This window comes from Colletotrichum gloeosporioides (genome assembly GCF_011800055.1).
Source record: "Colletotrichum gloeosporioides strain Lc1 chromosome Unknown consensus_52, whole genome shotgun sequence".
Taxonomy (NCBI): domain Eukaryota; kingdom Fungi; phylum Ascomycota; class Sordariomycetes; order Glomerellales; family Glomerellaceae; genus Colletotrichum; species Colletotrichum gloeosporioides.
The window spans coordinates 240,611-257,955 of NW_025544697.1; the positions used below are offsets into that span (position 1 = coordinate 240,611).

Consider the following 17,345-nt stretch of genomic DNA (forward strand, 5'->3'; position numbering starts at 1 on the left):
GACCATGTGGATGTGGCATGGGGAGGAGGGTGGCCGGGGTAGAGGCGCTCCTCCCGGTCGTTCACGCAACGACGCAGTTACCGTTTACGGCAAACGCATATCTACCACTAGGAAGAGTCTGGTACTTGCAGGAGGAGTCCAAGATGTGATGGCCCCCAAACATCACATCCTATCTAGACCAAGACGAGCCATGCGGTGCCGGGAATGGGCGGAGGAACGCTGTCACTGGCACTGATACCGACACTGCCTCCACGGTGATGGCGGCGCAGGATGATGGAGGGGCGAGGAAGGAAGGCAGCCATCTGACGGGAAGGGATCTGGTTCCCCCCGCCGAGGTGAGAACCATATATGACTCCCTCGAGGCCGACGTGTAAGTAGGATGTCTGAAGGATGTAGACAAGAATCCATTGCTCTCCTCGACTCTTTGGTTTTCCCCAAGAAGAAGCATCCTCTCTTCCTCTCCCACATATCTCCTATACTGTTACATCTTTCGTGTAAGGCCGCTACACTACCCCAGACTCACATCACCAACCATGGCGCGGGTAGAAGTGCACCACCTCCACCCTTCCAACTGGGAATCAGACCCAGAAGAAGAGATCTTCCCCCTCTCCACGCTGGACTACCTCTCGGGCCAGCTCTGGTGCAACTACGTCCTCTTCTTCAAGCTCCCCTCCGCCACCCCAGACAGCCAGTCAGATCTCATCACAGTCCTCAAGGCCGGCCTCGAAAGGACGCTCTCCCAGGTCCGCCAGCTCCCCGGCGTCCTCACAAAACACCCCTCCGGCTCCGGGCTGTGCTGGCACAAGAAGAGAGAAGACACCGTCGAGTTCCACGTCCAATGGCTTGACAACACCGCCGCCACCGGCAAGAACAAGAAGCATCCCACCTTCGCGGACCTCGAGACGCAGCACTTCTCCTCAAAAGCCCTCGGCGACCCCAAGACGTGGTCCGTCCACCCCTTCAAGGGCGGCCAGTGCCAAGAGTCCCACTGGACGAGCCGGCCCAAGGCCGCCGCCTACAAGGCCACCTTCATCCCCGGCGGCATGGTCTTCATGATGCACCACCACCACTTCTCGGGCGACATCATGGCCTGGTCCGGCCAGCTGCACCAGCTCGCCGAGAACTGCAACGCCATCTGGGCCGCCCGCGGCACCGGCTCTGCGCCCAAGTTCCCCGCCTGGGACCCCGCCTGCCTCGACTTCTCCCTCACCACGAAGCCCGACCTCCCAGAGTCCCAACAGGTCGACGGCCCCAGCGCGGCGCCCGAGCGGAACGCCGCGTACCGCCCGTCGAAGCGGCTGCTCTTCCACCTGCCCAAGAGCAAGATGGCGAAGCTCAAAAAGCTCGCCGCCCCGCCGGATGAAGACGGCGAGGGCAGGTGGATCTCGAGCTACGACGCGTACACGGCGCACATCTGGCGCGTGCTGTCGAAGCACAAGGCGGCGCTGTACGAGCCGGACCTGAAGGAGGCGCTGATCTGGGGCGAGGCGGTCAACATGCGCCCGCGGTTCCGGGACCCGGTTGTGCCGGCGCGGATCCAGAGCAACTTCATGTCGGTGGCCGTCAGCTTCCAGAGCGTGGTGCCGACGATGAGCGGCGAGGAGGTGATTTCCTCGGCGCCGTTTTGGAAATTAGCATGGTACGTTTCTCTCTCTCTCTCTGATGCTTGAAAGCTATGCTAACGATGCCCCTCCAGGTATATCCGCCAGCTCACCAACACAGTAACACAAGACTACGTCAACGCGATGCTGGCGTCCCTCGCGCCGATCCGCGACAAGACGACGCTCTTCATCCGCGGCGACGCCTTCCACCCGATGACGACGCTCTTCACGGACTGGCGCGACACGCGCCCCTGCGAGGCGGACTTCGGCTTCGGCGCGCCGTACGCGTTCCGCTGGCTCTTCGAGAGCGTGCAGACGGGCATGTTCGTGACGTACCCGGCGCGCGTCAACGGGGCGCCCGCGGGCGCGGACGAGGGCACCGAGTTCAGCCTGCCGGTCGAGCGCGAGGTGGCCGCGGCGCTGCTGGCGGACCCGGAGTGGAGCGAGTACTTTGAGTACCGCGGGGTTGAGAATGATGTCGACGATGTGGAGGGCGCCGAGGAGGAAGAGAAGGAGGCAGAGGAGGAGGAGGCGGCGGCGGAGGTGGTGAGGGACAGGTTGAGCAAGGTGGAGAGGGATACGGTTGTCGTGGTGAGGGGCGTGGCGGCGCGGTGTCGCAATGCTTCTGTCCGCGTGCGGGATGTTTGTGGCTGGCTGGTTACGGTGTTCAGGAGGGTTATGACGAAAGGATTGTAAGCGGGCCTGCTTTCTTCGTCTTTTGTGTAGGATACCTATCTGGTGTGGTCTTTTGTCTTATTTTCATATGTAGAACAAGCAGGCGGTTGGAATTATCAAACAATAATCACCATTAACAACACTTACACTATTCAAAAATGTGACAGAAGAGCGTGACACTTGAACCTGAATACTCTGAGAGGGCAAAAAGAAAGCAGGAGGGAGGAATTGAGCCTCACGCGGGGGGCGAACCCGCAACCTTGAGATTAAGAGTCTCACGCTCTACCGATTGAGCTAGCAAGGCGGGCNGGTCGAACCCGCAACCTTGAGATTAAGAGTCTCACGCTCTACCGATTGAGCTAGCAAGGCCTGCGAGATGTAGTTGTTGACGATGGCTGCGGTTCGAGGGATCAAGAGCCAAGTGGAGCGGGAGGGCTTGCGCTGGGTGAGTGGATGGAAAAAAACTTCATCGTGGAATCGCTTCTTGTTAAAATTTCTCTCGTGAACTAGTGGGTTGGCCCCGAAAGCATGGGCCCGTCCGGGAAAGAGAACTCCACCCGGCCCCGTCTTCCGGCCCCGGCAGACCCTTGGTGGACTGCTTAGCTCACGCAGGCTTCCTTCCGTACACCACAATCCTGTCAAAGTCAGCATCAACCACCATAACAAGAGAGAACACACTCACATGGGCCAGTACGCATGAATACTCCGATCCCCGACATCCTTTCTCGTCTGCGCAGCGAGCACGTTCACCTCGTCCGCCTTCCACGCGAGGCCCCTCGTCAGGAACGCCATCAGGAACCCCTGCAGCCCGGTGGTGATGTTGTCGTAGTTCCACGCGCCGAGCTCCTTGAACTTTGCGTGGCGCGGCCAGGTGTTGCTGGGCCACTTGAAGCAGATCTCGGCGACGTCGACAAAACCCGCGGCCTCCATCATGGGCTTGAGGGTGCTGAGCTCGATGAAGGCGTGGTCCATCTTGGCGGCGGCCTCGCCCAGCAGGGCCATCGACTTGTGGAGCGCGTGGTCCGGGGTCAGGGTGCCGTCGTCGGAGAGGGGGAGGCCGAATTCCTGGAGCTCGAGGTAGCCGCCCGGATTGAGGTTTCTGCGAGAGACGTGTGAGATTGGGGGGCCAGATGTTGAAGACAGGGATGGGAGTATTTACTCGTAGGATTGGCGCAGGTATTCCTCCCATTTTGAGATGGACGAGTTCATCATCCGGGAGTGAATGTAGTCAAAGGGGCGGGAGTAGGTCCAGCTGTCTTCGATGTCGTCGATCTCGAACTTGACGTTTGGCGGGACGCTGGAAGATGTTAGCGGAGACCGGAAAGTGAAGTCTCCAGAGCACGTACAACTTTGGCTGTGTCGGAGAGAGATCCACACCAATGACCTACACACAAGGGTCAGATCATATCGCAGAGCATGGCATTGCATTGCCCACCTCCGAGCCGGGATGCTCGTCGCCGTAGTCCATAGCCCAGATGCCCGTTCCCGTTCCCAGGTCAAGAACGCGGCCCGGGTTGGCGTCGGCTTTGTTGGGCGGAGACAGGCCGAGCAGACCGTCAAAGGAGAGGTAGAAGATGTGATGCTGAAGGTCTCAAGACGATGTCAATACGCTGCTTTACAACAGGTTCGAGGCGGTATTGTCAATACCTAGTCGCTCGTTCTCTTCCTCGTCATTGGGGAAGTGGTACTCTTGATCACACAATCAGCTAACACCTTGCCCATCGCGCAAAACTACTCACTCCCATCTCGGAACCTGTGATAGGTGCGGCCGTTCTCCTTGCGATAGTCCAGGATGGAGCTGTTCAAGCTCGCCGTCGTCGAGGTCCCGTCCTGTCTCCAGTCAGTACCTTCACCGAGCGCGCATGTAGCGAGATTCGCACATTGGTATCGCCCACGGCCGAGTCGTTGTCGTTGAAGTCGTCGGGCTCTACAACGTCAGCCTGAAGTGCCGCCATGTTGACAAGCTTCCGTGTCTCGCAATTGCAGCAACGCGTGTAGGTGAAGGGGTGCCGTTGTACGCAGATCTCGTCAAGTCGAGGTGTGGTGGACTGCGGCTCTGGCCTGGCGATCGGTGAGGTGAGCAGAAATATCACGCTATTGACATCTCTTTCTTCCCCGCACAGCCATGTCTTTGATTAGACAGTTGGCCGGGGCCGGGAGGACCCTTTCCTGAGCGACTCATGAAGAGGGGCCGATGGGAGGAATGGGCGGTGATTGACCACCACCCTGGGCTGTCATCTGCAGGCATTGCGGTCCCAGGAGCCAGGTCACTGACACAAATGATTTGCAGATGACAGCGGAAAAGGTCCAGGGTGAGGCCCATCTCGGACCGGTGAGTTTGGACGGTGACAGAAGTGGCGGTCGATAGTATGGCCCAATGAGGTGTCTGCAAGACAGAGAAGAATCGCGACCAACGACTGTTCCGAGCTCCAACAGCTCCAACAGTAGCGATGTGACAGGTTGATAGGATTGGAGAGTCGCAAGCAGGTGAAGACGGAAGCGGCATAGTACGGCCTGCTCGATGTGCGTGATGGCCAATCGTGAGATATCTACCAGCAGTTGGAATGCACCAGAGACATGGCATGATTCCACCGAGCGCGCACATCGGCACTAATTGGCGCATGTCTTGAACCTTGTCAAGTGTGCGCCGCAAGCCTCCACGGCCGGCTCAATCGCTCGATCGAGACCGTCGCCTGGGCGGGCATCCAATGGCGGGGTCCTGTTGGACATCGCAATGGCGGAAGAAGCTCCGGGCAAACTAGCTTGAAGGGGAAACAGTTTCGACGACGGGACGGCGCCGGAAGAGACAGGTACTGGCAGTCCATGTGCAAGATCTCGCCATTCCAGACACCGATTGATACACTTCCAAAAGGATTTCCATTATGTTTCGATCAACATAGACTCAGCGAGTACATGAATCCGCAGACTGCCCGGTCGGAGACGAGGCCGAACTGACCTCACCGCCTCGTCGCTGGCGACGAAGCACCGAATTCTTGAGATCGAGGCATTGACACCGATTTGTCCTTACACATCATCCAATATGATCAGCTGCCAGAGCCCATGTGCGGTCTAGAAATCGCTCAGCCAGCTTTTCTGCGTGTGGTGAGAGTTCTTAAGCCAGCTGCCATGGGACTGCAACTGCTGCTCTGTTGCTGGATCTCTGGATAAGGAAGAGGCGACGAGCGGAAGCGGGCATTCCAATGAGAGAATGTGCATCGATTCACATAAGTTGACGGAGATGAGGCCGATTTTGATAGGATCGCGGTGCCAGATTCGGGCATTCTGATTGCTGTCGACGACTGTTGGTGGTGTTCACTCGAACCTAAATCAACTCTCTCTCAATGGCTCCGTGTCCAGAGACCGCCTAACAACCGGCTGCGGCCGATGTGCGGGGTTTCGCCGAGTCTTACAACTTGAAGTCGATTTTTTTCGAATCAGATATCGCATCTTTGTGCTTGTGTTGGCGTCTCCGGCGATGGCTTCACTCGATGCATCGCTTTGAAGTGCGCAGCAAAGGCTATCGACAGTCAATGAGTTGATTTCGGCCACATTGAACGAACAGAGGCTGCGGGATAAACCGAAGACTACGTCAGCTGCAGGTGGCCCCTGGAAGAATGCGACTTTGCCCATTCATCCATGTCCAACAGGCAGGATTGTCGTAGTTGGTGTCGCAGACTGTCGCGTTCAAGCGGTGAATCCGTAATGTCGCCAGCGAAGTCTTTCGTCTCGACACGCAGCGACAATTCCCGCATCACTGATTTGAGGTGAAGATTGCAAAGTCCTCATGATCGAGTGCCGTTCAATGAGGCGTTGAGGATGCAACATGGCGAGTCACGTCGAGAAACATGTTTCTGTCGATGCAGTTGTAAGAGTCAGTTCCATGCTGTTGCTTTGTGTCTTGGTCGCTCAGGGGCTGATTAGATGAGATAAGCAGCCGCAAAAGCCAATCAGTGATCTCCCGGCCAAGAAGCCAGGGCATCCATCCCCTGGAGCTGCCAGCTTTTTCTGCTCAGGGCCCCTGTTGCTGCGAGAAAGTCAATTCTGCGCTCACAGGGCACTGCTTGGTCTTTTTTCTGATTTTCTCCGAGTCGCCGAAACTCTGCTGAACTTTTGGAGGATTGACGTTTGATCAACTTCATGATTCGCATTTCTTCATCGAGCTTCTCGGAGCAAACATGTTCACGATCCTTCTGGCAAGCAAACACGGCAGAATCGTTGCGCCGAACGGCAGATCCCCCGTGTGCCATCATCCCCAACTGATGACGCTGCCACCCGCCACCTCCCAGGATATCTCAAACCATCAACACAGGCATCGTGGGCATCAAAGCCGACCTCAGTGGAGCGTCCAGCGCGATCCTGTTGGCTAAGACCGGCAATTTTATCCCCTTTCAGCGAAGGATCCTCAAGCACATTCATGCTGCGAGGCGGACCAGACATCAACCCGCACCATCTCCTCAAACAATCATCACTGCCTCTCTCCCACATTCCCCCCTGGTCGGCCATGGAACTCGGCTGAACTCGCCTGCCAATTCGGCCCAACTCCAGCGCAGGATGGATCTCGCGAATAGGGGCAAATGCAGTTCAAACGAACTAACATCGGACAGACGGCACACCGAAGCTGACAGCCTTGACAGCGGCCCTGCGGTTTCGCAATGCTTGGGCCCGGGCTCCCAAACACAGCGCCGCAGACGAATGGCGAGCCGTCGTCGCGATGTCGCTCTGCACATCTGCGAAAATGGGGAAACCTGGGCCGTCGGAAAATCTGTGGCAAGCTCGACCGTCCTATCTCTTTTCTTCAATCGTTGACTAACAATTTATTCTTCAGCTCGTCTGGGCCAGGGGCTACTCGACCGTGTTTGGGCCCGTTTGCCGTTCTCCGATGTTTTGAGGAGCATGGTCTCATCCGAAACATTGGCCCGACAGGGACGGCCTCGTCTGTGACTTCAACCCCCCCCCCCGGCCATCAGCCTCAACGACCTCACTGGCTGATTTGCTACCTTGCGCTATGTTCTCCATCTTAATTGTTACTGCCCGTGGTATCGTGCAGGTCAAACGGCAGAAGATCGCCGTGGTGGCGGGACGCATATTCGGTCGGATTTTCACACATAACCGCGCGCAGGCTGGGTGAGCTCTGCGTCGCCTCTGTCGCTCAGCCTCAGTTCCAGAAACTTGCCCCTGTGACAGAACTGCGTCGCATCTCCAGCTGGATCTTCGTGACATGGCGGGAAGGACATCAGCAAGCGCTGAGGGAGGGGGCTTTGACAAGCTTACTTCAATGTTCAGACCATTTCCCGGGGGATGGATCGATGTTATTTAAGATGGCAGGTGTCCTCCATTGAGTTGATCGAGGAGCTAACCAGAAGCATCGAGTACAAGGCTGCAGTCGTCTAAACATATCATTTTAGTAATTTGAGGGTATTTTGAAAATACCCTTTTCTTTCTTTCACTTTCATCATGGTTCGTCTCTCAGTTGCCGCAGCACTTTGTAAGTCTCTCTCCCCAACTCAAGGCCTCTCTGTCTTTCGCTAACATATCCAAGTCGCTGCTTCAGTTCTTGCTGCCCCAAGCCCTCTTTCCCCAGACCCGGCCGGCGCGAAGAACGTCGGCAACGGCCAAGGTGCCCAATTCATCGGCGGAGCCTGCTTGAGCAGCAAAGACTGTGCCTCCACATGCTGTGCCACCCTCAACGGCGCCGGAATCTGCTCCGGTCTTGGAGCGCAATTCCAGGCAGGCAAGACAGGATGTGGTTTCGGTGACAGTGGAGGTGCCGCTGCCGCTCCTGCTGCCGCACCATCAATGGCCGCCGCCGCCGCTCCTGATACAGGAAACACAGCCGCCGCAGCAGACACGGGCGCAGCAGGGTCGCAGAACGTCGGCAAAGGCAACGGCCAGCAGTTCATCACCGGTGAATGCCTGACGGACGCCGACTGCGCGTCGGCGTGCTGTGCAGGGCTCAATGGCAAGGGGACATGTTCTGCCGTGGCCGTGGCCAACGCGAACGGCAAGACGGGGTGCGGATTCGGCGGCGCCGCGGCTGGCGCGGGATCGGGGACTGGCGCTGAAGCTGCGGCGCCCTCCGCGCCTGCCCAAGCTGCCCCGGCTGCCGGTGGCGACACGGGCGCGGCTGGGTCGCAGAATGTAGGAAAGGGTAATGGGCAGCAGTTCATCACGGGGCAGTGCCTCTCGGATGCGGACTGCGCCTCGGGATGCTGCGCTGGGCCCAAGGGGGCATGCTCTGCGAGGGCTGTGGCTGAGGAGCAAGGCAAGACTGGCTGCGGATTCACGGCGGCTGCACGATTCTGATGGTTGACTTCTTGGCATGCATTGGTAAAGTAGCGAGTTTAATGACGTGGATTTTGGCGCAAAATGGAAGGGCATAAGAGCGATGTCAGGCACACATGGATTTTATTACAGACGAAATGGATAAAAGTTGATACAATTTGCAAGGCAGAGATCACTCGTCGTTATAAGCTGCAATGGCGATCATTCAGACTCGAATAGGCAGTAGGATGGGCGGAATTAGGCCCGTTCGTCTACTATCTTAACATGATGTCCTGATTGGGACAGCTGAAAGGCGCCTGTGCATTAGGTTGGACAGGGGGGCCAGCAGCTGAAAAGTCAGATGCTGCCTTGTTTTATGGCGGCATGATGTCTAACTTGCAACACATTCTTTTCAAAGCTGGAGAAAGGTCCAAGTCTCCGCGATGAACCCTTACCAGTACCGGACTTTGGGACCGGGTGAGATCCGGCTGCTCCGTCTCCACCCGGCGCCGGACCCGCGCCGAGACCTCACCGGCACCATTCTCCACCATGAGCTGGCCAACCCAACATTTCGCTGGGCGTCAGACGGACCGTACCTAGAGCACAAGCTACCGTACGAGGCCGTATCTTATCACTGGGGAAGCAACACCAAGACACCCTTCAAGCTTCTCGTGAGCGACGAGAACGCCGACAGCAGCACCCCCGCATCTAGCATCCCATTAACCGCATCTCTACACACCCTTCTCCGCCAGATCGCTTACACCGACGGCGACCGCGTGGTCTGGGTCGATGCAATCTGCATCAACCAAGTCCTCGGCGCAGACAACGTCGAGAAGGGCGCGCAGATCCGCATGATGCCCGACATCTACGGCATCGCGGCGCGCGTGCTGGTGTACCTCGGCCCGTCCGCAAACGACAGCGACCTCGCCATCGCCTTCCTGGAGCACATCTCAGACTTTGCAGACTACCTCGACGAGACCCTGCCGACGGCCAACTTCTCCGCCGCCCAGGCCGCGGGCTTCGTGATGCCGCCGCCGGACGCGCCCGAGTGGCCGGCGCTCCGAGCCTTCTTGCGCCGCCCGTGGTTTCGCCGCGTCTGGGTGATCCAGGAATTCGTCAACGCCACTGAGCTTACGGTCCTCTGCGGCGCGCGGGAGATCGACTGGCGCAGGCTGTGGCTTGCGACGCGGGCCTACGTCGACAACCTCCGCCTCGCGCATCAGGGGTACAGGTCGAACTGGCTTGTTCCGCTGGTTCTTCTGATCCCGTGGTACCGCCGGCACAGGCTCGATCAGTGGAGACTCGCGCACGAGGGCGCGAGCGCGATGCACACGATTGGGGATTTCCGACTGAGGCGGGCGGGGTACATGAGTCCCGCGTACATGTGGTTCAACTACCGGGAGGACACGGAAAACGATAGGTGGAAGGAGCCGTTACCTGTGAAGCGAGATTTTGCGGCGATTTGCGAGTATGAACGCTTAGCGGCGCCGAAAATGTTGGAACACAGGGCGGAAGGGACGGTGTTTCCTTTTGGGAGGAGAGGATTGCTCGAGTTGTTCATGATGACTGGTACCTTTCTGGCCACGCAGCCTGTAGATAGGATCTACGCGTTGTTGGGGCTGGCCGAGGATGTCGACGGAGAGGAGTTTGCGCCCATCTACTCGAAAGAGCAGACCCTTGCGGTGGCTAGCAAGCGGTTCGCAATTGGGAAGATTGAGCAGGGCCAGGGAGCCGAGGTTCTCGCTCGCTCAGGGCTGAGGTCGAAGAAGTCTAAGAAACGCGGTGGTGACAATGACGAAGCGCCGTCGTGGGTACCTGACTGGACTTCCGTCACCTATGCTCAAGACAAAAGACCTGGGTTCACCCTGCGATCTCACGGCAAGCAACGCGAAGAGGCCGAGCCGACGGAGAACAAGAACCAAGAACCTGGCGAAGATGACACGACCTTGGGACCCCCAACGGAAGGGGGGAATGATAAGCCACTCGAGGATTCAATGCGTTTGTACACAGCCTGTGGCGACACGAACTTCTACCACCATTTCACCGAAACGCGCAACATTCTGTACGTCAAATCCATTGGCGTCGACAGCATAGCCGCCATCATACCCGGACGGCTCAGGCTGGGAGCCTTCATAAACGAGTTCCTGATCATGGCCACGTTCAATATCGCAGGCATGGAGTACCCAACGGGGGAGAGGCTCGAGGATGTCATTTGGAGAACTCAAATCGGCAACCGGACGTCGCAGGGCGAGGTCCCGGGGCCGGAATACCTTGAGCTGTACCAAATGGTCAAGAAGAGAGACCGTGACATGTTCATCTCTGTCGTCTTCACCTGGGTGGTAGCATGCGTCCTGATGTCGCCTTTCGCACTCGCCATCCTGCGGCGACTGCCGCTGTACCTGGAGATCTTTGTCTTAGTCGCGGCCTTCCTCAAGGGGAAGCTGCCTCTAAAGTACGCTGGGTTGGCTGTGGTATGTATTTACCTCCTGCGATGGCTGTATTGGGTGTTTGCCATACCGCTATTGTTGTATTCTCTCTATGTGGGAGTAGCCAACATCTGGCAAAGGGAGTTTCTCGTGGCTGTCTCACAGTTCGGGGTGACCTCAGCTTCAGACGTGGGGTCCCTTCCGCCCAAATGTGCCATGTACACGAACCAGTTGTCTAATATCGCCAACAAATACGAGCTTGCCGTCACCAAGCAAGGCTTGATTGGACTGGTCCCGCTGTGCACGGAGGTGGGAGATAGGGTTGGTGTGATCCACGGCTGTGATGCACCATTTGTTCTGCGGCTGGATGAACAGAGGGGGCTTCTCAGAGTTGTTGGAGAGAGTTATGTGCACGGAATCATGAATGGAGAGCTGGCTGGGGGCCTTGTTGAGGAAGTTGGCCTGTACTGAGAAATATCGATTGCCTGCGTCGTCGTCCGCTTATCCAATCCCGTTTCGGACTAGGGTTTGTGTCGCTCTTGTCAAAAGCTCTTGTTTGTTTTCTTCATCTACTTAGTCAGAGGGAGGAAGTTCTGAGTAAGGAACGGCCACGGCAGAGATGGGTATCGTCGAAGGACATCGCTATTTCAGAGGCTTGAAAGTCTCATGGCCTGGGTGCCCATGGATGCCCACGACCTTGGGTTCTTCCTGATGGGTACCCATGGAAAAGGAGTCCATCCATAGATACCCATGGGGGCCCATGGGCGCTGGGCAATACCTCGTCACCCATGGATATGGGTACCCATGGGTATATTCAAGCCAACTCGCCAAGCACAATCCGTAGATACATGGATATCACTTGACAAATGCCAGGGGTCAAGAATTGAAAGTGATGTGATATTTCAATTTTTATTAAGTCGCAGTCGCTATGGTATGCGTATGAAGATTTATTATCATTACCAATTAATCGTGAATATCGAAGGTTTATGCATTTCCGTTTTACAACTTCTTGAAGCACCTATCGCCAAGCCATCGCCCGATCTTAACTGTCGGCACATCCACCACGCGGTTGAAAATGTCGCTAACCCATAAAAGAACCAACGTGTTAAGGATGAAGCTTCCCCAGAACGAGAAAGCATACGCGCTCCAAGCCTTCTCAAACATCGAACCAGTCATCTTGAGGGGGAGGTCCTCGAGGGACGCGGAGGCGAGAGAGTGAGCATTCATCAAGGCGGTGTTAGCAGGAACCAGCCACCTCGTGCCCATTGCGTGGTTGATGAATCCGTGCCAGAGGTAGAGAGAGTAAGAGATGCGCCCGAGGTATTGGGCTATACCTGTAGTGAAGAGCCGTTGGAGCAGTGGCTCGCCCTGATCGTAAGTGGTGGTTGGCGCCGATTCCTCTTCCAGCTTTTCCTTCTCGCTCGTGTGTAAGACCGTGTTGGTCTTATGCCAGGGTGATCGGGTTCTGCACCCGCCCAAAAGAGCCGAGACAGAGCGGCGGATATTGATTTGGGGTGAGTACATCAAAGCAATGATGAAAAGAATGGAGCCGATGGCGTTCCAGTGAAGCTGCACTTGACCGTCCGAGCCACGATAGCATGGCAAGACATGCGATGACAGCCAGTGAAAGCCTGAAGCCGAAGCTCCTTTTGTCTCCGGGTAAGACATGAGATGAAGGCTGCAGACAAACAGGGCAATCGTCCACACATGGCGGAAAGTACCGCTCAAGTACGCAAACGCACGCCGGCTGGTTGAGGTGTTGCATCGCGGGAGCACGTCATGCAACGCGTTGGGAGGGATAGCGAGGGAGAGCTCGGCCAGCAAAAGTCCGGCGGGGAAGAGGGCCTTATCCCAGTCCCCGAGGTGGACGAGCCAGCCGGTGAGAAGCATTGTCCCAGTAGCGCGAATAAACTTGTGCACCATTGAAGAAGCAAGGAGAACGACCAAGACAAGCAGCGAGCCCTTGATGGCGACGTGAACAGTCCAGAGGTGTCCATTGTAGGCCATAACCCCAGCGTCATCTTGGTGAGCAACGGGCTTGAACGGATTCATCAGACCGACAAAGTCCCCGAGCCAATGCTGCATTTGGCCGGCGAAAGTGTCGATGACTGGCGGAGACGGCGCGGATGTTGGGTCCCTGATGTAGAAGCCAAAGTGTACCATAATGGCGATGATGGCTGTAGAGACAGCGACGGGGGCGTACAGGCGAATTGGACGGCGCAAGACAGACGATGCAATGTTCCGGAGAAGATGCTCGTCTTTGTGCTTGTAGATCATCGTCAGGGCCCTGATAGAGAGCACATAGCCGGATACGACGAAAAGAGTGGTGATGGCGGACCGGCCGGAGTGCAGAACCCTGACAATTGATTTCTGCCGGACGATTGAGCCATCGTCGGGCGAACCATATCCTTGGCCAAGCTCGGGGTACCAAAGATGAGAGTAGTGAGAAATGTAGATAATGAATGAGGCTAAGCCGCGAAGGCCATCTAAGTAGGCCGTGGAATCGTAGACTTGAGACACTGAACTCCTTCGGCCATCGGCAGCGTGGTTCTTCATTGGACTGAACATGAATGACGGGAGCATCAGGCATAGTATCGACATTATATAGCCGTTTCTGCGAGGGCGGTTGCCGCTATCTTTGTGGTCATCGCTGAAGAATGAAGAGACGGAGCTCCTCGCAGATCTGATGGATACCAGAATAGGGCGTTCGTCCTTTTTGAAATCTCGGTAGCAGCCGTTTTCGAGGGAAGTGCGCGACCACGGGGATGAGTCTTGACCCTCGACGAAAGGATTGATAAACCGCATGGTAGAGACGGTGGATGAGCGACGTCTTGGCTGGGAAGCCGACGAAGATTTCCGGCGGGGACGGAGGAAAGAGGCACTTGCGCGACCCATACGTCGAGGTACTTGTTGGACGAGTATTGCAAGTTTCTTCCAGGCCGGAGGGTTGTTGTCTTCCATGTTGAGCCTCAGTAGGTGAGATGTCGGAGAGAATTTGAGACAGGTCGGTTGTAAGATGCTCGGGAAGCGGCCTCTCTTTACATTCGACGGGCTTGGGGGCGTCCGTACACAGGTGTCGTTACGATGATGTTGATCCGACTCCACACCGATGCCGTTTCCGGGTGAGTGGTACGGCCGGATACATTGAATAACAGTTTCCAAAATCCATCATCGAGAGCCTATCCTGATGGCGATTTTAGAGGCCCAGACAAATCACTGATGAGCCGTCACTCCCCGGCTCGTAGGAAAGTTAGCGAAGATCTTTTCAAAATCGGGAGTAAATCGCAGCGGCTGGAATGGTGCCAAGATCTTCAACACTCCGAAGCCAAATGTCTCAGTCTCCCCGCATCTTGTAGTAGACCGGGCCGAGGCCTCGAAAACGACCCAACGTCATCCACGGCGTAGGCTAAATGCGGATTCTGGAATCGAATCGTTCGGTTTAGTGGTGGTGTTCGCTTACGATTATGAAGTCATTCCGTCGTGTCTCAGGGGAGAGACGAGCTTTTGTGTAGGGCCACAACGATAAGAGCCTCGACTATTGAAAGTATGTTTGCGGCTAGGAAATTTGGTATCCATGGAGAATCGCCTTCGGTAGAAACTGAGCAATGTCAGGACTCGGTAGAAAGAAGGCATCGATAGGAAAGAAGCTTGAGAACGAAACGAAGGGCCGCCTGACTGCACAGGTTGTCGCGAGTGCTGTTTTAGTCTTCATCTTGTGTCACTCAATAACGAGTCCAATTGTAGTTTGATGTGAAATATTCGTAACATAAAATAATCTCTTCCAATTTTTGCATTCTCGAATAATGAGGTTTACCTGAAATTGCGAGACATCATGTCGCGTGGAAACGTGACGGGATCCAGGAGAGTCCGGCGATCCAAGCTTCCACGGAACAATCACGTCCCAGGGGCGCGAGATCTTCGATCCTTACCAGTAGAAGTACGAAAACGTACACGGTATGCAGAGCCAACCCAATGAAGTGGCATATTTTCCAATTGGAAGCCTGCCAGGATCGAGCGAGACGCGTTTTCTATCTATTGCGGATTATGGCCAGGTATCATTGATCCCACTGAACGACATGGGAAGAACGGTAGTTCTTAACTTTCCATGACGATGTTCATAAATACAAAAGCTACCTTGCAGATCTTTCACGTCTTAATTTCGAGTCGTGTTAATGTCTCAGTCACCAGTCGGCGGTCTAATGTAGCAGATCGATGGTGACGGGTCTGATCGGGTGGCACTTCGTGCCGTAGATCAGAGGTAGACCAAACTTATGAGCCAACCATCGGGCCGAATTCAGCATATTCGGCCAAGCCTTCTCTCTTAAAAGGAGGGAAGAATGATTTGTAGGTAGGGTTGATGTTGGTTCTATCTTAGCAACGTTAGACTAGACCCAATCCGGTCGATGTTCTGGGAGTCTTAGCTGTTCACATCCGGCGAGTGATTGAAAGCGGTCACAATTGTTGATGCGGCTGGCATCATTGCGCGGCCCGAAGTTACTTACCCGGAGGAAGGCTCTAACGTGACTGTCTTGTTAGGGCGGTGACGTTCGCCGTTCGACGGAAGGCCCAGAATCTTGGTGGCTCCTTGTTGGAAACTGTGACACAGTAGCAACGAGCCACGGGCTTCTCAGGAATCTCCTTGAGGCCTAAGACATGGTCCTTTTCCCACGCCCCACAAGTATAAGCCTAGAAAAGGATTAACATGCTAGCTAGCTATACCACTAGTTAATATATTTAGCTTTTGTAGTAAAACCTACTATTTTTAAGTACCTATATTTTTACTAAAACTAGTAAATATTTATCTACTTTTTTTAATAACTATAAGTTAACTTTATTCCTTAACCTTAGTCCTCTACCTACTTACTAATAATACTACTATTATACCCCTACTTACTTTACATTAAATTAAACCCTAAAAAAGCTCTAAAAAATGGATAATATTTACGCTAATGAGATTATTAAGTTATTTAATAATTATAATAGCGACTTTAATATTACTAATAACTTTAAAGACCTTAACGCTTATATATAGCGCTATATACTAATTAGCCTTAATATTATTAACAACCCTTACTAGCTGCCTACTACGAGAGACCTTAATAAGATTAAGGTAGGTACCTTAATACTACTATAGGCGTATAAGTTCCTACTTCTACTGCTAGGTAAGTAAAATCTACTATTAGACTTCTAGCTAGCTATTCTATATAATAATAATATAGTATAGTGTAATCCTTACGAGCCCTACCCTCTACTAAATATCTAGTGAGATAAAGAGCTTCTAAACTATATTAATAGTATACTATATTATAAACTTCTTACTAAATACTTTAAATATAAGATATATCTACCTTTAGACCTCTTGCTACTATAGATATAGTAAAAGTTTATCCCTAAGTAGATAGCTGAGTAGTAAGTAGATTAGATTAATAAGAAGTTAGAGATATATTAATATGCCTATAATCTTACTAAAGTAATAAAAAACCCTACCTAGGCACCTTATTAGCTTTAGTATATAACTATAGTAGAGATTTATATCTTTTTAGGTATACTAATCTATATAACTATTTATTAAGAGAGTGCCCTCTATAATTACTAAATTAAGTGTAACTACTACTTTATCTACCCTATTAATTATTAGCTTTCTTATAAACGCTTTAAGTAGCTATACTATAACTTTTGTACCTATAACCTTAACGTTAAGCCTCTTTATAATATACGCCTAATAATATATAAGAAGGTTGCCTATTAGAGCGATTAGCTATAATTAGTATTAATATAGCTATAGTTACTTAGTGCCTATATTATTATTAATAAGAGTATAGTCTGCTATTAAGGCTACTACTTTAATATTTAGTATATATAGGGTAAACTTATACTTATTAGCTTTAAAGTATAGGTTATTAGGGAGGCTAGGTACTTTTTTTAGTAGGCTTAGTATATAAATAAGGGCTTAGCTATCCCTCTACTTATATACTTATTAATAGAGACTAAAGAGCTTACCCCTATAAGAGTAGTTATTACCTACTTTATCCTATTACTACTAGTGCTACTAGGCTAGTGCTAGTAATACTACCTCTTTATTAATAACTTATTTACTTCTATTAACCTATTTTAATACTATTAGCATAGGTATAAGCGTATTCAGGGGCGTAGTATATACGCCTATATAGTATAGGGTTATAGATAGGCTTATGTTATAATAAAAGGTGATAATCCTAAGCATTTATAGGCATTTAATCGTATAGATAATAATAAGGGAATCGATGTATTGTAATGACTCTGGTTGTTATTACTTGTGTAGTTAGTAGGTTTCCTCCTCTAGTAGGGAAAGGTGAGGGGAAAGATAATCTAAAACATAACCTGCTAAACTACTAATTACATA

At 53.3% G+C, this 17,345-nt stretch overlaps 5 protein-coding genes across 5 annotated transcripts; 3 read left to right on the forward strand and 2 right to left on the reverse strand.

Annotated features, from left to right (window-relative positions):
- Window positions 1-533: 533 nt before the first annotated feature.
- On the forward strand, window positions 534-2,297 carry GCG54_00008403 (uncharacterized protein; the record flags this gene model as incomplete). Its single annotated transcript, XM_045408369.1, has 2 exons — window positions 534-1,639; window positions 1,697-2,297. 2 exons carry the CDS (start codon window positions 534-536, stop codon window positions 2,295-2,297), a joined length of 1,707 nt encoding a protein of 568 aa, XP_045263059.1.
- Window positions 2,298-2,880: 583 nt separating this feature from the next.
- On the reverse strand, window positions 2,881-4,231 carry GCG54_00008404 (uncharacterized protein; the record flags this gene model as incomplete). Its single annotated transcript, XM_045408370.1, has 8 exons — window positions 2,881-2,911; window positions 2,959-3,375; window positions 3,436-3,573; window positions 3,623-3,660; window positions 3,712-3,866; window positions 3,924-3,965; window positions 4,016-4,106; window positions 4,157-4,231. 8 exons carry the CDS (start codon window positions 4,229-4,231, stop codon window positions 2,881-2,883), a joined length of 987 nt encoding a protein of 328 aa, XP_045263060.1.
- A 3,499-nt stretch (window positions 4,232-7,730) lies between these two features.
- GCG54_00008405 (uncharacterized protein) lies at window positions 7,731-8,579 on the forward strand (the record flags this gene model as incomplete). Its single annotated transcript, XM_045408371.1, has 2 exons — window positions 7,731-7,761; window positions 7,816-8,579. 2 exons carry the CDS (start codon window positions 7,731-7,733, stop codon window positions 8,577-8,579), a joined length of 795 nt encoding a protein of 264 aa, XP_045263061.1.
- Window positions 8,580-8,980: 401 nt separating this feature from the next.
- On the forward strand, window positions 8,981-11,434 carry GCG54_00008406 (uncharacterized protein; the record flags this gene model as incomplete). The annotated part of the gene is made up of 1 exon (XM_045408372.1): window positions 8,981-11,434. One exon carries the CDS (start codon window positions 8,981-8,983, stop codon window positions 11,432-11,434), a length of 2,454 nt encoding a protein of 817 aa, XP_045263062.1.
- Window positions 11,435-11,962: 528 nt separating this feature from the next.
- On the reverse strand, window positions 11,963-13,768 carry GCG54_00008407 (uncharacterized protein; the record flags this gene model as incomplete). The annotated part of the gene is made up of 1 exon (XM_045408373.1): window positions 11,963-13,768. The coding sequence occupies one exon, from the start codon at window positions 13,766-13,768 to the stop codon at window positions 11,963-11,965; it is 1,806 nt and encodes a 601-aa protein (XP_045263063.1).
- Between the last annotated feature and the right edge of the window lie 3,577 nt (window positions 13,769-17,345).